The sequence below is a fragment of the Trachemys scripta genome, chromosome 2 (assembly GCF_013100865.1).
Source record: "Trachemys scripta elegans isolate TJP31775 chromosome 2, CAS_Tse_1.0, whole genome shotgun sequence".
NCBI lineage: Eukaryota > Metazoa > Chordata > Testudines > Emydidae > Trachemys > Trachemys scripta.
In genome coordinates, this window is record NC_048299.1 from 85372106 (window position 1) to 85395922 (window position 23817).

The 23817-nt window shown below is 40.4% G+C and overlaps 1 protein-coding gene across 2 annotated transcripts; it reads right to left on the reverse strand.

Annotated features, from left to right (window-relative positions):
• Window positions 1-7597: 7597 nt before the first annotated feature.
• On the reverse strand, window positions 7598-16561 carry RP9 (RP9 pre-mRNA splicing factor). Of its 2 annotated transcripts, XM_034761155.1 has the most exons (7): window positions 16249-16561; window positions 13364-13394; window positions 12648-12777; window positions 12251-12342; window positions 10145-10206; window positions 9707-9791; window positions 8757-8843 (listed from the first exon to the last, which is right to left on the reverse strand). In XM_034761155.1, the coding sequence occupies exons 1-7, from the start codon at window positions 16440-16442 to the stop codon at window positions 8799-8801; spliced, it is 639 nt and encodes a 212-aa protein (XP_034617046.1). In that variant the 5' UTR covers window positions 16443-16561; the 3' UTR covers window positions 8757-8798. The 2 variants fall into 2 exon arrangements, with proteins under 2 accessions (XP_034617045.1, XP_034617046.1); XM_034761154.1 differs by lacking the exon at window positions 9707-9791 and having other exon boundaries at window positions 7598-8843; window positions 16249-16557.
• Window positions 16562-23817: the final 7256 nt, after the last annotated feature.

A 23817-nucleotide genomic window follows, 5' to 3' on the forward strand; every position in this document is an offset into this window, starting at 1 on the left:
CACTGATGTGTGGGTTTTTTTTCCTGACTACTGTACTGAAGCAGAAGTCTAATGTAGGGATGGTTTGTCTGTACTAGTAAACACCTAAGCAACTGGACTTACTTTCCTACCTTCCTACCATATTGTTCTAAACTCTGTGCTAACTTCAAAGCTTGTTTTTTATAACCCCAACTTCAGTGCTTCTTTTCAGAGGTCAAGACTTCAGGAAACTAAATTTCTCTGTCTTCAGAGAATAGAACAGTGGGGATGATTGTCAGAGTGTCCGGAGTGTCTTTCAGGAGTCCAGCCATGACTTGCCCTGAGGTCCCCTCTCCTGTAGGAAAACTAGGTCTAGGATAGTTGAAAGATTAATCCTCAGTGGAGAATACTAATGACAAAACAACTCTTCAGAATTCAGATTTTTTCCAGTTCCTGAACCAAAGAATTTAATATGCAGTAAAAACTCAATATCCACTTGCTGCTTTATGTAATGATAGCTTGACAGATGTGGAGACTGTAGTGCTCTATCCAGAGAGCACATATAGTTCTAACAGTTAAATGATCCCCAGCACTCTGGTTTTAAGGGACAACTTCTGCAGATGTCTTGGCGTCCCTGCTGCTGCAGCTACCGGACTCATACATCCAATACATTTAACTCTAAATTTGGGTACACCTGACCTGAGCCTAACACCACTTTAACTCTTAAATTCTCTTATTATCCTAAAAACTACTTAATCCTGGCATGGCTGTAAAATGCCATGACACTACACATGTACTCCAAGTTAAAATACCTCTCTCTGAACTGTCTTGGTGGCAGTATGTATGGGAATAGAACAAATTACTGGGGTACTTCAAAACATCTCAGATGCTGTAGATTCTGGGAGCTGAGCAGAGACACATGGAAGAGAGATGCAGAGGGCATTTCAATTTAAATGGCTCGGAACTGTGCTAGTGTGGCTATGGGCCAAAATTGCAGTGGTTCAGAATATAAGTCCGCGTGAAATAGACCCTGCCTACACTAGATCTTCCTCTGCAGCTTTCTGAAGTGTATTTGATTCAGCTAGGTACTTAACCAGCTTGACATGTCTAAGTTAAATCACCTTGTTGACTCCATAGTGTCAGAAAATCAGTTGAACAGCCTGTTTGTACAGACTTCTCTATACTGCCATTTTAGGCAGTAGTGATTCAGATACAGGCTTATAACTATCGCTTTGTTGCATTTTACTTTTGGTGACTTCAACAGACTATGCAAGAAACCCTACACGTGTAGGACAGCTGAAGGAAAAAAATTCCCTTTTTTGGCAAAGGAGGTTCAAACAGACCCCTGAGATTCCAACACTGGATGTTTCGTTGGACAGTTTTGTTGCCTCTGACTCAAATTCTAGAAGAGAAGTGTTGCTAGCTAAATCTTCTTCTGTCAGAGGGTGGGTTAGGTATAATCACCAAATCTTATGCCAATGGTGGCTTGGCATGTCAAATTTTAATTCTGCATTTTTCACATTCGGAGTGTAGAATTCTATTTATGTTTGGTGTTATATAATTTCTCCCACTTCAACGTTGATTTAAGAATTTTGTTCTTAGCTTCTGGGTGGAAAAGATCAAATTACAGCTGTTTCCATTAAATGAAGAGAATGTAAGAACCACTTACAAAAATACTCTGTGTGCTAACTATGGATCTGCTAAGGAAAGACAGGTGTAGTGCAAGACACAAACTTCTTCCACAGCACATATTCCCTGTAGCTGGTTTGTTGTGCTAGTTGGCTATTAATCAATGACTTTGGAATGTCAAAGTCATCTCTGACCTCTCACTTTTAAGTAGCTTGTTATTCTCAGACCTTGTCAGTGCATACAGAACATAGATCTCCCTGCTCCAAACACCTTTGTCTTCTCTAGAGCTCTGGTAGTGCCACAACAGTTCAGGAGGAAAAAATATTTAACTAGATAATCAGACCCAAGAAGTTTACTAGGATAACTCATAGCTCTATGAGCTGGTAGACTTGTTATAGCTACACCCCTCTTGATTTGTATAGTCATGTGAATGTTTCATAATTCTAGCACTCATAAGTAACATGATAAACCAGAATCTACATGCACTGGAGGCAAGAAACTTGTTAAAAGCTTCAGTCTCTGAAGTAAATAATTACCAAGATGTCAAGTGCCTTAAATAAGTAAATGGTTAATCAGAGGTAGATGCCTATTGCTCAATTTAACACTTTAGGGAACAGCTCAATTGTGGTGTGTGTGGTGTTTTGCTTTTCTTCTCCTCCTGAGGCTAGAAAGGACCATTAGTTATCTATTCTGACCTGCATCCCAAACCATAGCACTTAATTCAGGAATTCCTGCCTTTTGCCCAACTTGTGACTGAATAGACATCCCATTTTGATTTTTAAAACTCTAAAATTTACTACATATCTTGCCAATTATAATATAAAGTGTGTGTATATATTTGTGTGTATGTATAATATATTATTTATATATATATATAATATCTACTTATGCTGTTTTCAGTTTGAATTTGCATGACTTAATTTTTCAGCCATTAGATTTCATGTGCTAAAGGCCTATCTAACATCATCTCCCTGTATAGGTACATAAAAACTGCACTTAAGCTCCCTCTTAACTTTGTATTCAATAAACTGATTGTGCTGCTGTAGCCTCTTGCATTGTGTTTCCTGGACAAGAATTTAGTCTTGTTGCTCTTGTAAGCCTGCTCCAAATTATCATTTTTGGAAGCATAGACACTATAGTCCAGAAAGTGGTATTAGTCATGTTGTCTACGGCAGTCTGTTTACCCTGTCAGAGTATCACACTGGAAGCTCATGTTTGGTTTATGTACAGTGGCTCCTATATCCTCTAACTGAGCCACTGTTTTTGAGAATACAGTTCCCTATCTTGTAAATACTATGTTCTCTCTTCCTATAGGTTTCAGAGGGCTAGCCGTGTTAGTCTGTGTCAGCAAAAACAATGAGGAGTTCTTGTGGCACCTTGGAGACTAAACATTTATTTTGTCATAAGCTTTCATGGGCTATAACCCACTTCATCAGATGCATGGTGTGACAAATACAGTAGGTAGGTATAAATATACAGCACATGAAAAGATGGGAGTTGCCTTACCAAGTGGGGGGTTCAATGCTAACAAGCCCAATTCAATCAGGGTGGATGTGGCCCATTCATACCAGTTGACAAGAAGGTGTGAGTATCGACAGAAGGGAAAAGTTACTTTTTTGTAGTGACCCAGCCACTCCCAGTCTTTATTCAGGCCTAAGGTGATGGTGTCAACTTTGCAAATTAATTCCAGTTTTGCAGTTTCTTGTTGAAGTCTGATTTTTGAAGGGTTTTTTTTGTTGAACTTTTAAGTCTGGCCACTTTTAAGTCTGTTACTGAGTGTCCAGGGAGATTGACGTGCTTTCCTACTGGTTTTTGAATGTTACAATTCTTCATGTCTGATTTGTGTCCATTTATTCTTTTGCATAGAAACTGTCCAGTTTGGCCAATGTACATGGCAGAGGGGCATTGCTGGCACATGATGGCATATATTACAGGGGTAGATGTGCAGGTGAACGAGCCCTTGATTGTGTGGCTGATGTGGTTAGGTCCTATGATGGTGTCCCTTGAATAGAGATGCGGACAGAGTTGGCAACAAGATTTGTTGCAGGATTGGTTCCTGGGTTAGTGTTTCCGTTGTGTGGTGTGTAGTTGCTGGTGAATATTTGCTTCAGGTTGCGGGGGCTATCTCCCAAGGTCTGTGAGAGTGAGGGATTGTCACCAGGATAGGTTGTAGATCCTTGATGATGCACTGGAGAGGTTTTAGTTGGGGGGGAATGTAGGTGATGGCTAGTGGTGTTCTGTTACTTTCTTTGTTAGGCCTGTCCTGTAGTATGTGACTTCTGGGTACCCTTCTGGCTCTGTCAATCTTTTCTTCACTTCAGCAGGTGAGTATTGTAGTTTTAAGAATGCTTGATAGAGATCCTGTAGGTGTATAACCAAAAGTAATCTTCCCTCTGTTTAATATTCACCCTTTCTTACCAACTGTTGGGAATGGGCCACATCCCCCCCCCCCGATTGAATTTGCCTCGTTAGCACTGACCCTCCCCCCCCACACACTTAGTAAGGCAACCCCCATCTTTTCATGTGCTGTACATTAATACCCACCTACTGTATTTTTCACTCCATTTATCTGATGAAGTGAGTTATAGCCCACGAGAGCTTATGCCCAAATATATTTTTTTTAGTCTCCAAAGTGCCACAAGGACTCCTCGTTGTTTTTTCTATTTCTATAGGTCAGTGGTTCCCAAACTTTAACAACCTGTGAATCCCTTTCACTAAAATGTCAAGTCTTGTGAACCCCCCCTAAAAATGAATATTTCCAGGGATTTTCTTCTTTAAGTATAAATTATAAAAGCAGTGATCCTGGAAATATAAAACTTTGTTTTGACATGATTATTATACATTTATTGCAGTATTTTTATTATATTATGAAAACAGCACCACTTCCACAATCTCACTTTCATAGCTTGTATCACTCTGAATAAGCCTGTTATAAGACAAGGCTCCTATGTTTCATCAAGGGGTATCAGACGTGAGACAGCATGAAGGTATTTAAGAAGCCAACTCCAAGTTCCTCCTACACAAGCATTCAGGTCTTGAGCAGTCCAGGCAAACACACGTTACAACAAAGCCTAAACTTGTTCTTCATAATTTTAAAAACAATACTAGCTGCCTATTTAATTTTAAAAACAGCAAAAAATATCCACCTCCCTTTCCATTTCTTATAGGGAGTCTTAAAGTTTAAATATCCTCACGGTGATAGAGATGTTTGCTTTGATCTGCTTAGCTCTTGGAAGTCCAGGGGCTCCTGGCCCTGTGCTGCCCTGGGTCCCTAGGGATAGGTGTGTCAGCCATCAGGGAACTTTTTCCCAAGAACCCCCTGTAACATTTCACAAACCCCAGTTTGGGAACCGCTGCTCTAGGTAAAGCTCTTACATTTGCCTGTATTAAAACATGTCTGAGTCACATCACTCTGTAGCAGTGACTTGTCATCCTCATTTACTTCTGTATCATATATGAACTTTTTATCAGTAGTGATGATGATATTCCAGGTCACTGATTAAAACTGTAAATATTAGTGGGTTGACAACCTATCCATGGGGCAAAATTACATTAGAAACTACCACCTGTTGATTGCTAGTAACAATTGTTTTTTCAGTGAGCTGCCACTTTTCCATCATGATTAAGTGTTCCACAGCGATGTACGGGGAGAATATTCTCACTTGCATACAGAACAATTATTATTCTGCTGAGTTTATATGGCCACTTAAAAAAAAAAAAAAAAAAAAAGTGTGTATAGTGAGGTTAAAATTTTTCTAAAGACTGTATTTTAAGGAAAAAATATTTAAAAAAAGTTTAACAAAGCTTAACCCTTATAATAGAAGAAAGGCAACCACCATCAGCTTTATGAAAAATAAACACCCAAGGAGGTAGCAGAAAGGGATGGGGCCATTAACAATTAATGGGTTGAAGTTTTATAAAGACACCTGAATATGGCTTTCAGGATAGACTTTCAAGCAAAAACTGTAAGGAAAGACGCAATAACCCACCCGAAGCCTCTGTTACATTTTAAAGACTGGCTTTGCTGTAGCCACTGGTAGGAAGTTATGGAGTTGTTGCAAGACATCTCTCAGAATCTATTTCCTACCCACCTTCCTTCAACCATGCTGCAAGCAACCAGATGCTCTGATGACAATACTTATATCTCCACTGCAGCACTGTAAAGGAGATCAATCAAGCCAAATCTCAGGCAGTTCCAACTGCCAAGACTACCGCCAAAGAAACTGCAGTTGTAGCCAGCTGTCTGTTACCCTACCATTGAGCATTCCTGAACTTCTGATAGTCACTAATAAGTAATGTTAATTTTGCATATAAACAACTTGTTTACTAAATACTATAAGAGAAGATACCCTGTAGCTCAGGGGTTCTCAATCTTTTGTACTGGTGACCCTTTTCACACAGCAAGCCTCTGGGTGCGACCCCCCCCCCCATACACTAAAAACACTTTTTAATATATTTAACACCATTATAAATGCTGGAGGCAAAGCAGGGTTTGGGGTGGAGGGTGACTGCCCATGACCCCCCATGTAATAACCTCATGATCTGCTGAGGGGTCCCAACCCCCAGTTTGAGAACCCCCTGCTGTAGCTGTTTTTGGAACATTCACTTTTGGGCCTTAAGATAGAATACAGATAACATCATCTAAAAAGTTACATTGCTGTGATTCAATAGGAGGATTATGCACAGTTGTGATGACTGTGACTACATGGTCTATGCTTTAGATTTGGAGGATATCTTGTAAAGGAAAAGAAATGGATTGTCCCCCTTTTTATTCCCTTTGCTTCTGTTGATATAAAAATCTAGCAAGGAAAAAAGAGCAGGCCTCTTCTAAGTAAGGCTTTTTGACCCTACTTCCAGTCATCCACAGTATCTTTCTGGAAGAATGGTAATAGCAGGTTTATGCAGACTTCACCTACTTAGTGTACTTCCCCTCTCAATATTTATTCAGATTGGAGTTAATAGTTTAAACAATACCTGAAAATTATGCAGCAGAGGAAAAAAAAAAAAGTATTTTGTTAAAAGTTCACCATTCCCTCCCCCCTTCCATTATAGGAACAGAAAGCTTTCATGCCAAGAAGTAGTAGTAGTGCACGTTTAACCTGTACTAAAATGTTAGGGTGAAATCCAACCATCACCAAAGTCAACAGTCAGGATTTCACACTTGCCACAAACAAGGCAACTGTAGCTTTACCCTGTGATAGCTGTTCAGTGTAAGCCCTAATGGGGAGCCTATGTTTGGGTTTACCTCGACCAGCTACAACTGCCTTGTTTAAGCTCAGATTTTAAACACACCTTTTTCCTCCCAGTGAAGGAAAACTCCAATTCTGTATCTGAGGTTTCTCACAAAACAAAGAAAAACCAGCTTTGACATTTCTGATATTTTCAATGTAAAAAAATTTTCAGAGCTTCTTTCGTTGTCATAAAGCAGTTTCAAAGAGTCCACAGGACAAACCCCTTTTTCCCTTGCAGGTTACTTTTAAACACCTAAACTCCCTGCAACCGTAGGTTCACATCACAGTGAGATCAGTTTAGTCATTCATCTTGCAGGGGCAGATATATCTGGTATTCTACTGTTTACTGTTGTACAGATCTTTCCAGTCCTGTCTGCCCTGGGAGATTACTAGAGATCCCACGGACCCTTTTTGTAAAAGTAGGCATTTGTCCTCATGTCCTTGACCAAAGTATCCTTGTTTCTAACCTGCTTTTTCTTTGCTACATTTCTATAGTACTATGTGTACTGTATACACTTGTAAAACATGTGGGATTCCTTCCATATACACCTCTACCCTGATATAATGCGACCCGATATAACACAAATTTGGATATAACGCGGCAAAGCAGTGCTCCGGGTGGGCGGGGCTGCGCACTCCGGCGGCTCGAAGCAAGTTTCACCTATAACGTGGTAAGATTTGTTGGCTCCTGAGGACTGCGTTATATCGGGGTAGAGGTGTATTGCTACAAGAATATTCTTTGTATTTTCTATATTCACAATGATTCACAAAACGTTATGGTATTAAATATTTTACTAAATATGTAAAATTAAAACACGTTTAAAGTTACTTCCCCAAACCTTTTTAGAAACAAACATGTATCAATACAACATAGATAGTGAACAATGCTCAGAAGAACATTGTTACCCATTCCATTTCAAACAAGAAAACTCTTTTCCAAACAACTAACATGCTAGCTTTTGTCAGCAAAATTAGTGGGGTAGTTTTATTATTATTTAGCAAGAGATTTTCACACATGGAGCCCAATTTTGCAGTTCAGAGGATTACTTCAACGAGTAGGTGTTGGTCAACGTTGTAGAGTGGGGCTCAGAAATAGCTGAAATTTTAGAACTGAGCTTTTCTTCAAGTAAATAAAAATAAACCCTGCTAACAATACCTTTTTGCCTTAAAGTAAAACCTCTTCATTAACATTAATAGGTTTTTCCTTATGTCACACATTTTAAAGCGGTGCCAGCTGCCAATCGTGGGATGATCCGAGTGACCATCAGCATGCAGGGAAGATACAGTACAGCCTGATTACACTTAGCTTGGACGTAGCAATATTCATTGTTGTTTGCTATAAATGGGAAGTCCTAACATGGTTCAATGCTTTACACAGTACAAACTGCAATTCCCATTACAGTGAAGCTCTCTGTGTAATTAAAGTGTTTTATGGGGTAAACATTACCTCACTAGAGGGCTCCGCTGTACTCTGCTGAATCTGTAAGCAGTCCCTTAGGTGGTGGCTGTTTTAACAGGTGGCAGCATAACAGTGAGGTTTTATCAACCATCAAGTTAGATGATCATTAGCCCATGTTTCACAGTACATAGATATGCTCAAGTAAAATCATTCCTTGTTAAACAGCCATAATTGAGCTCATCCCTTGCTTGGGGCACCACAGCAGAGAGGCAGAAAAGGATGGCATAAATGGGACATTAGACGTACCTGTTTGTATGTTCTCCTAGACTATTACAAAGCCCTTTTTGGTTGTTTCTTTCTCATTCTTTGGATGTTTCCTTACAGTTCACAATCTGGGGTCAAGAAGCACTTAGCAGGTGACTGCTGTCAGTCAGTCAGATTCTGACCTCTCATTTGATTTAGAAGATTTGTGCTTTCTTTTCTTTTTCTTCTTTTTTTCCTTTTTCTTTTTCTCCTTCTTTTTCTTCTTCTTGTGTTTCTCTTTACATTCTGAGGAACTGGAGCTGCCACTACTTCCATCTTCATCTGAAGAAGAGTCTTCCAGCAGTTGCTTCAATTGCTGTATCCTAAATACACAAAAATTAATATGAACAAGAATCCTTTCTCCATGTGTGCAGCGGTATGCCCACCCCCAAAAAAGTGAATGATGTAATAGACTTGTGAGAACTGGTCACCAGGTTCTCTTTGGGGAGGATCCCTGGCTATGCAAATCACTCCAGTCAGAGTCCAAGTTATGGCTTTCTGTGCTCCTGGTTTCAGACAGGCATTTGTCCAATTCAAGCATTTTTCCATCCTGTAGGTGGGGTCATTTATAAGGGGAGGGCCTCTACTACTACCCAGCAAAAGCAGTTATTTGATGTTTTTATTTTAATATGTATACAGTGTACTCTGAATCAACAGCCATCAGTATGCCCCCAAACCAAATTTTATACTACTACTAACTGACATGCAGGTGAATCCGGGAGGAATAAATTATGAGGTTTTGTTACAATGATGCAGAGGGGGAGTCACTGGTATCACGGACATAAAAAGCAGGTTCTCCTTTAGCAAAACAGAAAATTTCTGATGCAAAAGCCCCCCTTGTTTAGTTCCATGCTAGAATGGATTCTTAACAGCTAAGGAAAGTCTCCTTACTAGCTTAATTACTTCTATTTGGTACCATCCATTTCAACTTGGTGTGTATTTTTTTTAAACACATGCAACTGGTCACCTACAACTACACTGCACCCTATCCCGTAAGGTCAAATGTTGATTGGACATTGCTCATCAGAGATGCTTCCCAGTGCAAGGAACAAGGAAGAGAATTAAACGCTTCTGCCCTATTTACTGAATAACGATTTAACAATAGGAATAAAAGCCACATTTTTCAAACATGGGTACCGAAAGCTAGCTTCCTAAATCCTTACAGAGGTATCTAAATAAAACCAACCTGGTTTTCAGAACTGCTTAGAAATCTCACTGAAGTCAATTGGAGCTGTGAGTGCCCAGCACCTTTGAAAATCAGATCACTTTTACTAAAGATGTAAAAAAATAGATTTAGGAGCCTTCCAGGTTTGAAAATGTTGACAAAAAGTAGACATGTTCATTTTTGAACAGGCAGTTCTAGGAATCATTAAATATAAATCACTTCAATTTATGAGCAACAAGTAAAATAGCAAATATTTATTAAGGGGGGACAAATGACACCTCCTCTTCTGCATTAGCTGTTTATTAAAATATAAGGATTACCATTAAAAATTAACTTTTGTTTGGAGGTGATGAGTTGAACAGTGAGGGAAATTTTGCCCGTAATATCTAATTTTCACAGAATAATACAAATTAAAGGTTTAAATTAAAAAAAAAAAATTTACTACAGAGATACACTTACCTCATTTCCTTTTCATGGCGTTTATTTTCCCTTATTACATCATACATGGGGTCTTCATGTGCCTTTGAAAAAGAGGAAAGGGAAAGCCCAGTATCAGTAAAAGAGACTACCACTGGCGCATATATTTATGACACTTTCCTACCACTAAAATATCCAATCCAACAATAAACGTTTATTCCAATAGAAGAGTCCCAAGCTCTCAATTAACAAGGATGCACTGACATTATTGCAAACCTTTTGGTGAACTTGGGCTAATTTTTGGCATCAGGAAAGGTTTATGCAACTCTGATCCAAAGACTATGTAGCTGACTGCATAGAGCTCTCCTTGCCCACAACACGTCTCCTCCTATAGTTGGGGACTATCTCCTATAGGTGCTCAAATATTATGGTGATATGAGATATAAAACTGGTTATAAATAAATTAGAACTACTGCTGAAGTCCTGAAATAATCTTAAATATGCCTCTAACATATTTGAACCTTCCCTCTCCATTACTTCCTTTTTCACTCACTGGGGACAACACTGACATCCTGTCTGTAAGCCAGAACCATAACCTGGGCATCATCCTCTACTCAGACCTCTCTCTAGGTCCTCATAGCCATGCAATGTCTAAATCTTGCAGATCTCTTTTCTCTAAAACATGACGTTTCCGATCCCGCCACATAACTATAATTCTTGTTCAGGCTCTTTTTAATCTCATATCTTGATTACTGCAACATCCTTTCCTCTGGCCTTGACAAAGGCAATCTTGCCCCACTAATATCCATTCAGAATGCTGCTACAAAGATAATTCTCCTAGCTCATTGCATTGACCATGTCACCTCCCTCTTTGTATCCCTCCACTGGCTCCTTCTTTTTTACTGCTTCAAACATAAGCTGCTTGTCTTCCCTTTCAAGACGCTTTTCCACCCTAATTCTATCACCTCTCATTCACTGTCGAGATGTCAGTTCCCGTCTCTGATTAGCCCACGATGCCAGCCTCCACTGCCCACTTGTTAAATTTGCAAACACCATCACCCTTTCTCCCAGGCTGCCTCTCATACTCATGAGATGCTCCCCGTAAACATCTGCAAAACTTCCTCATTATCCTCCTTCAAAACCCCTTTTTTCTGTGATGCCTCAGACAACCTGACCACAGTTAGTACACTGGTGTGCTAAAACCACTGCCTCCCATGTTGAACAATATCGTCTCATTGTTTCCTCGTACTCCATCTGTCAGTATTGTATCCTCTGTCTCTTGGCTAAGCTCCTGGAGGCAGGTGTTTGTACAGCACCAAGCATAATGGAGTCCTGGTCTATAAATAGGATTCCTAGGCCCTATGGTAATAAAGATAATCTTCCAATTTTTTCTCTACCACTATTTCTATGGTCAAGCTGTATTGCAGAGACACCTGTACATTAGCATAAAGAAGAATACCTACTAAGCACCAGCACTCAAATCCCATATATGGAAGGCATTTTGTCCGTCCATAGTTAAGGAAGAAGCTAGTTTCCTATTTTAAGTTTGATTCCCAACCCCTCCCCTTACTAATTCTACCTAAACAATCCCCCTGAAATTTACATACGCTATCTCATCCCCAGGATAGAATTTTTCTGTGAAATGTAAGACAAATCACATGGGAGTTTTACAGATAAGGTATTTCTAAAATTTCTGCATCATTCACTCTTTGAACATCTTCCTAACTTTCTTGTGGCTCCTCATAGCTTGGTCTACAAACTCATTTGATGCGAGGTAATCCAAATCTCTTGATGGCAAATCTGGGCAACTCACCACTGATTATTTGTTAACAGAGTTTTTGTTACATTGATATTTAATCATAAATAACCGATGTTGAAAAGATTAAAAAGACTTATAATTTATATGCAAATTATTATCTTCCATTTAAAGAGTGGGTTTTCTGCAAATTAATAATACATTCAATCACATCTGTGTATGAAGAGAGACATTTTTCTCTAATAAGAGGACTATGGTCAGGTTTCAACATCAATATGATACTAGACACAGACTTTATAGATCATAACTTAATAGACTTCTTTTCACTTGCAAGATTAGCCATCATCATTATTAATGAAAAATACAACCAATACTACAATATTTTTACTTACTACTCTGAATTGTTCCAATTTCTGATTGCCTTTAATAAAGAATGGGCATTCTTTATCTCCTGTTCTGTGTCCATAACGTTTACATCTCCAACCTTTAGTAAAACAGAAGCAAACTGAATCTTTGAGTCAGCTCACAACCGATTAAAAACATTAATGGAAAACATCTTTACGTAGCTGAAGCACAGTAAAGAGAAACAAACCATTAAATTCAGTCTGCAAATCTACAAAAGCCTTCAAGATACTGGCTGCTATTATATCAATATGAAGTCAATATATCTGGAATTCATCTTTTATACTGCATAGTCACTTATCGCCAAGATTTTTTTGCTTAATGTCAAAAGATTCATAAAAGAAAAAAAAAAAAGCCCAGTGAAATTTGGACGCTTCTTGCACTTACACTGCATAACTTTGACTTCTTTTCCTAATGGCATCCAGAGTCCTTTAGTTGGGGCATGAGCCAGGAATTCTCGGGCATGTTCATTGCCTGGTACATCAGGTATGCAGTCTTCTGGCTTAGTTTCATCTTCCTATAGAAATGGTAAGCAAAACAAAACCCCTATTTCATCTAGCTTATTTTAAAACAAATAACCCAAGTGTATAAGTATATGTCATCATTTACTAATGGACCTACTTTCTCCCTGATATTCCTTTCCTCCTTTATACCCATAAAGTTATACCTTTTTTAGTAGCATTCACTCATTTTTCTTTTTTGCTACCCTTAACTTTTCCCTTCAAGCCTGAATTGCTTCCCTCCTGTTCCATTTAGTCCAACACTTAATTAAATTAAAAGAATTAAACACTTTTCAACTTTTATTGATTTTTCTCGTCTCTGTAATTGAATATAGTGATTACAATAGCCTTTATATGCGGCAGTTTTTGTTTAAGTTGCAAACACTAAATTATGACTCTTTGAATCTGGTAAGAGGAATTTCACAAAAGATCACATGCTAATTTAATGTGATGTTAATGGCAAGGAGAGAGGGAATCATACAAAGTGGATTTGATCCCCCCCAAAGCCAATGGAAAAACTCCTATTGACTTTAATGAACCCAGGATTCCAACCAGTGTTTACAGTTTCTTTTAAATACAAAACATTTATTACAATTTACTAACCTTAATTAGCCCTGGAGGAGGTTTCTCATAGCTGGAAAACAATAAAAATATAGTTGTATTAACATTATTTTCTACAACGTAGCATCAGACTTATATACATGGACAAAACAAAGCTGTTCAATGTTATAAAATTAAAAATTCCATATCATTTAAATGTACTTAGCCTAAAGCTTTATTTAATTACACTCCTTAAGAAGTGTAGCAACCACAGTGCAACACACTGATGCAAACAGAGTGAAGTGATGCTTGTGGTGTTTCTAAACAGCCAAAAAAAAAAATGTCTTCTGCAAATAACACAATCCACTCTAATCTGCAAACATGCTTTGGTTTTGAGTTTGCTTGGAAATGACAACTTCATTATGCTGCTTTATAGTGATGTTTTGTGCATCCAACTGAGCCCTAGTTGCCAGAAATTCACAACTCTTTCATCTTGAAAGTCTAGTTATGGTAAGGAAAAGGACATCTTGCCACTCCATATTTATTTTTTCGAACACTGAGTCATAAATACACCTCTACCCTGATATAACACTGTCCTTGGGAGTCAAAAATCTTACCGTGTTATAGGCGAAACCGCGTTATATTGAACTTGCTTTGATCCGCCGGAGCATGCAGCCACCCCCCCCCCACCCCCCGGAGCACTGCTTTACTGCGTTATAGCCGAATTCGTGTTATATCGGGTCGCATTATATTGGGGTAGAGGTGTATGCTCAACTGACAATGTCAAAGCAAGAATTTTCTTACTGCCAGCACTACAAGCTCAACCTAGTACAGGATAATCAAACTGTCTCTCTAGTACATTCAACATCATCAATGACTAATCTGAAGACAGCATCAATGATAGTTTTGTTGATGACTCAGGAGGCTGTTCTGCAGCCATACTAAATCAGCAGCGTTGACAATAGAGAGACTTGTTTTTGTCCATACAGTGGGCAGATCTGACTTGGAAGACACCGATGGAGACAATGTACACACGGGTGTTCAATGCCAAGGTATCATTTGATCATCTTCTTAACAATAGCAACACTTAGAGTACTGTCTGGAGTAATTCATAACAAGAAATTACTCCCACTGTGAAGGAATTAACATTAAATTACGGTTGCAGCCCATGGTATTTCCACCCTTCTCAACCCCCTTTTCATAAATTAAGGCACACACATCAGCATCAGAGGAATCATTCAGCACATCTTAAGCCTTTTACATTGAACATTTTTTCATTCACTCCAAAGGGATCCTGCTGGTCATGCTTTGCTGCCAAACTACAGGTCCCACGCTTTCTTCGAAATGTCACTTAAAAAACAAACAGGACAGATACAAAATCAGGGAAGGAGTTGGGGGAAGGACACTTTTTTAAAAAGCAGGGCTGGCTCCAGGCACCAGCTTACCAAGCAGGTGCTTGGGGCGGCCACTTTGGAGAGGGGCGGCACGTCCAGCTGTTCGGCGGCAATTCGGCGGACGGTCCCTCATTCCTACTCGGTTTTTTTTGTTTGTTTGTTTTGTTTGGCTGCTTGGGACAGCCAAAACCCTGGAGCCGGCCCTGTTAAAAGGCACTGGGTGACAGAAATTTTTTTTACTTATCTTCATGTGGACAGGTATATAGAGAATAGCCAGACTGGCTGCCTTCTGTAAAATGTTCAGAGAAATTGGTGGGCATAGCAACAACAACAAATCCTGGACCTATTTCTATGCAAAATGGGCCACGTTGGAAGGTCACTGCACACAGGTGCCCACCAGAAGACTTGTGCACAGCAGGTGAAACACTGGCTACATGTTTTCCCCTCTGCTTCAAGTTCCCTGACCCTAAACAGACCAGAGAGGCTGCACTACAGCCAAAACAGTAGCCACAGAGAGGTATACCTCTCACTCTGCAAAGGCCTAAATGTAAGACACAAAGTGTGACAATGGCCCAAATTGAGGCCATCAAAATATTATTCATGCAGCGAAGTTAAAAAGCGATGGGACTGATTCCTCAGTGTAGAGAGCTCTATAGCATCAGTTTAATGATTCTGCATTTCTAATGTATACAGTATAACTTTCAATGAGAAAAGTGAAGGGACACCGATTTTGGGGGGAATTTAGGTAACTTTGGAACTATGCTGAGTGACATTCCTCAAAAAGAGGGACATATGAGAAGCATTTTCTGGGATAGGTCCTACTGGATTTTGTAAATAAAACTCCTGCTCTGGCTTCATACACTGATTATTCCTGTCAGGAACAAAGGTAACCAGTACAGGGTCTGGGCCTGCGCATGGGGTTACTTCCAGACAGGATTTGGGAGAAAATGAACATTGCTTTTGCCACATGTGCATGCACAGGTTTAGACTCCCTATTTCCATGCAGCAGCAGAGCCTGGCCCATTGCCTCTAAAAAAAACCCAGATCAAAATTTTGAAGCACCACATTGGCAATGATTAGCCAGAATTAGAAGGGAGCCAGTAGCAGGTGACATAATAAAATGATCCCATTCCCATAACTCTGGCGCTTCCACCCCCTTTGTAATTTTCATTTATAAAATAAAATCATGAGTGTATTTTAATTATCTATAAAGGCCAAATACATCAGCTAACAACAAATGCCGCCCCTAAATTTTAATCCGGATTTCCAGCGCCCTCCCGGGGACCCAGTTCAGCAGAGTGTTATGATCTATTTGCAAACGCACAGGCGAGGCGCTCAGATACCAGGGGGGTGGGCTAGCGAGAGTGCGGGGTTTGGGTTCAGCCTGTCACAGAAGCAGGGGCTAGCCGTAAAACAGAGCTGCCCGCCGGACAAGCCCATCTCTGCAATGACGGGTCAGCAACGGGTGGGGGCACTGGCGGGCAGCTCCCCAGCCACAGAGGGGCTTGTCCCGGGGACTCTCCGTCTGCTCCCCCCTCCCTCCGAACCCCTTACAAGGACTCCAGGTGCTGGATTTGCTGGATCTGCTGCACCTCCCGCTTCTTCCTCTTCTGCTCATGCCGCTCCAGCTCCCTGCAGCCCCCGCTGCTGCCTGCCAGGGGCTCGCGCTGGCTCCTGGGCCGCTTGTGGCTGCGCCTCTCGGCGGGGGCGGCCTCCGCCTTCTCCCGCGCTCCCCGCCTGTGGGACATGGGGGCCCCGGGCTCGGGCGGCCGGCGGGAAGGGGAGGCACAGAGCCGAGCAGCTGCAGCTCCTGCAGCGACCAGCGCCTCCCCTCCCCCCGTTGCTGATTTCACTTTCACTTGACTTCCCATCCCTGCACCCGCTGCAGGCAAAGCAGGGACTTCCTCTGGGCGGCTGGGCCTGGCTAATCCCAGGCAGCGCCCCCTCCTTCTCCAGCGCTCCGCGGGGCACAGAGCGGCCCTGCTGAGCTCAGCCCCTTGCCAAGGGGCCACCCGCTTAAAGGGTTTTCAGGGGGGGGGGGAAATGGTGAAAGCTGCCTGGGGTGGAGGTGAAGGTGAGTCGAACTATTCCCTCTGCATTAGTAACCATCAAAGCAATGAGCTAGTGCAGGAGCACCAAGAAGGGGGAACTGACCCTACAGAAAAAGCCACGCAGCCCAGTCTGAGGCCCTGCCCCTGCAATCCCAGCTGTGCAGGTGCACCCCAGCAAATCAGGAGCCATAGGTGCTGGAACTAGGGGTGCAGCTGCACCCCCTGGCTTGAAGTTGTTTCCATCATATACGGGGTTTACAGTTTGGTTCAATGGCTCTCAGCAGCCGCACTATACAAATTGTTCCAAGACCTGTCAGGAGCCCTCCCCTCCCCCTGTCCCCTTAGGATCAGGTTTGAGATAATGGTTACCTGCTCATAGTGCCTGCGCTCCTCTCATTTTCTTTTATATTCTTTGGTCTGCTTTATATTTTAAAAGCCACAAAGGCAAGCGACCCCAGCAGAGTTCATAATAACTAATAACACTTAGCTCTTATATAGCACTTTTCATCCACTGTCTCCCTGCATCTTACAGAGGGGCACAAGGATCATTATCCTCATTTGACACAGGAGGAAACTGAAGCAAAGAGCAGTGAAGTGACTTGCCCCAGGTCAGAAGCAGGTCCGTGGTGAAGCCAAGAATAGAAAGCAGGGGCCCAAATGGAGGAGGCTAAGGCTAAGCCCTGGCACAGAACTTTGCCACCTCTGCAGCAGTCTGAAGTGCAGCTGGGATGCTGGAGGCAAGGGGACATGTTGGTGGCAGGAGAGGGCACGGCCACAGGCTAGGGCAGACCTGCATCCCATTACTTTTTCATTCCTGAAAGGCCCTGAGTGTGTGCTGAGGCTTGAAATCCGCCCCCGCCCCCCCCATAGCCCCCCACACCTCTCTTCTCTCCCTGTACTAGTGTCGACACCAGTGCAGGGATGAATCTGCCCCTAGGTTCCTGATTCCAAGCCCCAGCCACGGCCTGTCCATTGCATCACACTGAGGATAAGATATAGGCTGGAGCCATGAAGGTTGGATCTAGATCACAACTGTTCCCACACCCCAAAGTTCTTGGGTTTGGGGGAGTGATTGTAAATCAGTGAAATGCAAAAACTAAACAAATGTAAGTAGAGAAAGATGAGGTAGCATTTTAAAGTAATTGCAATTTTAATAATTTAAGATGGTATTAAATAGGTGCACTAGGTGAGGGGAGCTGTTCATTAATAATAGTTAGTAAAACACCACACAGTGCCAAATTTATATAAGAATAACATGCTTCTGAGAAAACATATATAGGCAAATATTTGTTTCTTAGATCAGTTTTCCACTGTATGTGATCTTGACCTTGACACTGCTTGACTTGTGCTGCTGTAGTGTTTCAGTGAAGACACTACTACACTGATGGGAGAGCTTTTCCCATCAGTGTAATTAATCCACCTCCACGAGAGGTATTGATGGGAGAAGCCCTCCCGTCAATGTAGCGCTGTCTAGATTGGGGGTTAGGTCAGTATAACTGCATCGCTTGGGAGTGTGGATTTTTCACACCTGAGCCACGCAATTATACTGATATAAATTTACAATGTAGACCAGTCCTCAGTCACTGCACTTGATAAAGGAAATGCTGCTTGTCCTATCAGGCACGGTAACAACTTCATTAATGTAAATATTCCTGAAATGGGAGTGTACATTTCATTCCACATTATTTTAGGCTCTCTTGGGCAAAGTCTGAAGTCTTTTTCCACATGCATCCAGTGAATGATCACCATTGTAGCTCTGGGCTGTGGGTATTCATTTATTATCCAGTTACTTCTGCCATGGTATATTGAAAGGATTTAGAGGCAAATTTAACTTTTAACAAAATAATCTAGCTTGTTGCATATCCTGCCTCTGGAGGCATAATTTCCATAATCATGCTTAACTTGGAGAATTATAGAATTTTTAGGTTTGTTGGCAATGAAAAGACTGCAATGACCATTCTATTGCAAAGCCAACACCTGGACTCATGATCTTGCAGAAATAGTTCTTGAGAACCCAACTTCAGATCTGCATAAACTGATTCCAGGATAGACCACAAGCATTGGATGGGCAAGTAAGGGGTGGGAAAACCTTTCAAGTGCCCTGAGGTATATAGTTTGTCAGCTCAGGGGAGAGATCTCTTGTGATTTTTATTCACACCCATTTAATAGGCCTAAACTGAGGGACTTGACTGAGTGATTAGTAAGTATGTTCCATCCCTTCTCTTTCAGTCACAGAGTGCACCAGCCCACTGCAGTCAATTAGATTAAGGCACCAGTATAAGTTGGACAAACGTTCTGAGGTGGGGCAATTACAGTAAAGATATCTCGAAGAATTTAGACTAGAGACAGTATCAACTTTTCATTATATTTATTTGTACACAGAATCAGGTGTCGTGGATAAGCAGCTGATATAAGGATAATAGCTAAAAGAGACGTACTAGCTACGCTGATGCTCACCAGATGGAGATCTGCTATTTGCATTAGTTTTGCTGCCTTGTTTAGTGCTGGGATTGAATGGGACTCAAGTGGTGGATTGGGCTTTGTGCAGGTCCTATTCATTTTGATGAATTTCACCCTTAGGAAAATGTACCAACATTTTGCTAATTTTAAGTGTCTTTATATATATAAGGGCCAGTTCCTCAGTTGGTATAAATTGTCATAGCTCCATTGACTTCAATTGAGGATCTGGCCTAAAATATGTAGGGTCAGATTCTGCACTCTGTGCTTTACAATATCAAGAGACATGCATGGGTATAAGTGAGGACAGAGGAGAGACCATGGTAAAGGGTCCCATTCCTGCTCCCATTAAAGTCAATGGGAGTTCTGTCATTGACTTCAGTGGAAGTAAGATCAAGCTAAATATATGTGGCATGTACCAACATACATGTATTTAAATATGAGTTTTGACTATGGCCCTTACGTGCTAAATAATGCTGACACTGGCGCACAATCCCCATAAAACAAATTGAACAATCCCCATAAAACAAAATCAATGGCAGCAGCCTGTTGAAAAAGATGATATTTTTGACAATGAGAGCTACTGCCTTAATGTCTTCCTTGCTCGCTGCAGCAGGCACAAAATCCACACAGAGACTCCTAGCTCAAAGGCTGCTAATCCAAGTTCTGCTGAGTCCACTCTGTAGGCTAGTGCCAATCTTTCAGTCTAGAACCAAAATAGAAAATGATTTTTAATGCATCTCTTTATCCTTGTTTCATTGTATACGCTAATTGGCAACAGGGCCCTACAGAATTATATACTGATGTTTCTCCAAAACGGACAGAGACCGAGAATGCTTTGAGGATGACAGATAAATGCGGAAAGCACTATCCTCTACAGGGCCAGGTTAGACTAATAACATTAATCTAAATCACACAGGATGGTAGAATTATGACGCCCCTGGGGATAACATAACATGTAGGCAAAATGGTAGTGGGTCAATGCTTGCCATGGAAATAATTTAAAATTTTCTGGTGGCCTGGGTGAAATGAGTTGTTAATTTCACTCCAGTTCCTAGTGAGCAGGTGTGTGCCTCACCAGACCTATCAATTAATTAGCATCCTTCTCTCCCTCCCCCCCAATGTCAGAGATCAAAGATTCAGTCTTGCAAGGTGCTGAGCGCTCCGTCCAAACCAGTAAAGCATTTAAGCACATGCTTAACTTTAAATACGTGAATAACTCCCTAGGCATTATTTAATCTCAGTGCTTTGTAAACAAATATTTTTACTTAAGCAAAGATGTTTAATAAAATGTGAAAGGAAAAATACAGTTAATAAAATATTAAAGTAAAATAGAAGAAACTTACGTCACTGATGTCATGAGGAAAGGGGCTCTGAGGCGATCTAATCAAAGCAAACTCCAGAGAATAATAAATTGTTCCAGCCACTGCTGTTATTATGCTCAATATTATAGTGACAAAGGCGCATTTTTCCTATAGACAGAAACATATTGTATATTAATTAAATGTTAGTGACTATTTTAATGCATTTATTTAGTGTTTTTTATTAGAGGATCTCAACATGCATTATCAGCATTAATTAACTAACCCACATAATGCCCTGTGAGGCAAATATTATTATATCCATTTTACTGATGGATAAATTGAGGGATAGAACAATTAAGTGATATGCCCCAGGGAGTGTCAGAAATAGAACCAAGTAGCCTTTATTCCTTTAATTAATGACAGGTATTTGTGTAGCCATTTATTCAAAGTGTTGAACAAACTGATTGGAAAGCAGTGTTAATAATGGTCTGAAATTCTAAGATTATAAAATGTTTTATGAACTTCAGCTGGTACCTCACATTTGCCTATACTCAGCTGGGCTAAGTATGTCCTTAACGTCTGATCTAAAGCCCTCTTTCAGTATTGACTTCAGTGGACTCTGGATCAGGTCCTAGGTTCAGTCTGGACCAGACGATGAACATGTTTTTTTCTTTTTTTATCATGGGTCCTTGGTTGTACTACCTCTATTCCAAAGAAGGTTTACAGAAACCATGACTGGCTGCCCATAGTGTCCATTGATTTTGGAGGAGTTTTCCTTGACATGCTTTTGGATCCCCTCCTCTGTTTCTTTGTTTTTTGTAATTGATCTGGCTTCTTTGTGATTTCTAAGAACTGATCTTTGTCATCAGTAAAGTGTTTTACCTGAGAGCCATAGAATTTGTCCTTGTGCAACATCCTTGGATTCTGATGGGTTGTAAGTATAGGCAATGATCCTGCAAAGGCCATGGCACTTGCTTAACTTTGTACCCTGTGAGTACTCAGTATGTAAAATTAAGCATATGCGTAAGTCTTTGCAGGATGGGGCCTTAGACTGGTTGTTTTTTCAATTTGATTTGAATAGTTTTCTACTGGGTTTGTTCATAGATGTCTTATAAACATTTAAATACATTGTTTTTATTTCATCACACTTAAGCGACATTCAGAAATACATAGATGTGAAGAGAGACTCCCTCCCCAAAACTTCTATTTAAAATTTCACATTCTTTTTTTTCAGGTTTTCTTTTTCTCCTTTGCTGAAAAAGCCCTGGATTCCTCTGGTACTATGATCATTACACTCACCCAAGGAACTGAGTGTTTTTTCACCAGTATAAGTAGGGACAATCCAGATAAGGAACTGTGAAAAACAAGACAACAGAAAATGTGCAAAGATTACTTTTATTGCTATCCATTTTGGAGCCAGATTCTCAGCTACTAAATCAGGTAGCTTCATTAGCTTCAATTGATTTACACTAGCTGAGGATTTGGTCCTTCTGAGCTAATTTCTTTCATTGCTATATAATGAAACAAACAATTAAGGATTCTTAGTTTTTATGTAATGTTGTTGTTGTTTTACCATAATTGCGCACCACCATGGTGCTCCAATTCCTGCTTCACCAAAACACCCAAGTATAAACATTGCAATTGCAGCTGCAACTTGAAAAACCTAGAAGAGAAATTAGTCAGTTGTGGAACCGGGATTGGAAGCTAAAGCCATTAAATAGGAGACGCTTCACAACCATCTTTACTTTAAAAAAAAAAAAACAACTGAATTTTTCAGCCATAAGTTATAGGATAAGGGCCAAGGGCTTCATTGTGATTCCAATAAATTCAGCGCAAAACCCTCCTTGATTTAAATGGGACTAGAATTGAGCTCAAATCCTGCCTCAAATGTCTGGGTGCAAGCAATTCCTATTGAACTTAATGGAAATTGCATGAGCATATCGGAGGCCAAAATTTGTCTCATTGTGTATATGGACTGGGCCAAATTCAGCTATAGCTTTGCAATCCCAAAGAAATTGATAGGATTGCATAGAGATAATTGAGGGTGGAATGTGAGCCAGTGGAGTTACACCAGGGGTGAATCTGTTTCCCTGCGTATATTTCTGGCTGCATAGAGCTCTGGACTGGTATCTGACTCAGATTATTATGTGGCAAATACTAACCACACACATCTAAAACAGATTCTGATTTTGTATGCAATCATTTTGTTTCTATGGCTGTCCAGACAAGTACATTATAACCATATTTTTAAAAATTCAGATTATGGGTTAACTATTCTTCTAGTCAGTACATGGACTTACAAGGTAATCTTTAATTATTATTAGAGCTGTCAAGCGATTAAAAAAATAATTGCAATTAATCACGCAATTAAAAAAATTAATCTCGATTAATCTCACTGTTAAACAATAATAGAATACCATTTATTGAAATATTTTTGGATGTTTCCTATTGATTTCAATAGAATACAACACAGAATACAAACTGTGCAGTGTTCACTTTATATTTATTTTTTATTACAAATATTTGCACTGTAAAAAACAAAAGAAATAGTATTTTTCAATTCACCTAATACAAGTACTGTAGTGCAATCTCTTTATCATGAAAGTTGAACTTACAAATGTAGAATTATGTACAATAAAAACCTGTATTAAAAAATAAAACAATGTAAAACTTTAGCGCCTACAAGTCTTTGTTCAGCCAATCACTCAGACAAACAAGTTTGTTTACATTTACAGAAGATAATGCTGCCCGCTTCTTGTTTACAATGTCACTTGAAAGTGAGAACAGGCATTTGCATGACATGTAAAATTTTAGAGTCTACAAGTCCACTCAGTCCTACTTCTTGTTCAGCCAATCGCTCAGACACACAAGTTTTTTTTACATTTACGAGAGATACTGTGGCCCACTTCTTAATTACAGTATCACCTGAAAGTGAGAACAGGCGTTTGCATGGCAATGTTGTAGCCAACGTTGCAAGATATTTACATGCCAGATGCGCTAAGATTCATATGTCCTTGATGCTTCAGCCACTATTCCAGAGGACATGCATCCATGCTGATGATGGGTTCTGCTCGATAACGATCCAAAGCAGTGCAGACCGACGCATGTTCATTTTCGTCATCTGAGTCAGATGCCACAGGCAAAAGGCTGATTTTCTTATTTGGTGGTTTGAGTTCTGTAGTTTCTGCATCAGAGTGTTGCTCTTTTAAGACTTCTGAAAGCATGCTCCACACCTCGTCCCTCTCAGATTTTGGAAAACACTTCAGATTCTTAAATTATGGGTCGAGTGCTGTAGCTATCTTTAGAAATTT

Bases quoted from the DNA above. Each gene is read 5' to 3' on its own strand.
- RP9 (XM_034761154.1), bottom strand. From the start codon at position 16,442: ATGTCCCACAGGCGGGGAGCGCGGGAGAAGGCGGAGGCCGCCCCCGCC. The intron at 12,778-13,363 runs GTTAGTAAATTG...CCATTTCTATAG, and splicing joins CTCCTCCAGGGCTAATTAAG to GAAGATGAAACTAAGCCAGA. The intron at 8,844-10,144 runs GTAAGTGTATCT...TTGTGTATTTAG, and splicing joins CGCCATGAAAAGGAAATGAG to GATACAGCAATTGAAGCAAC.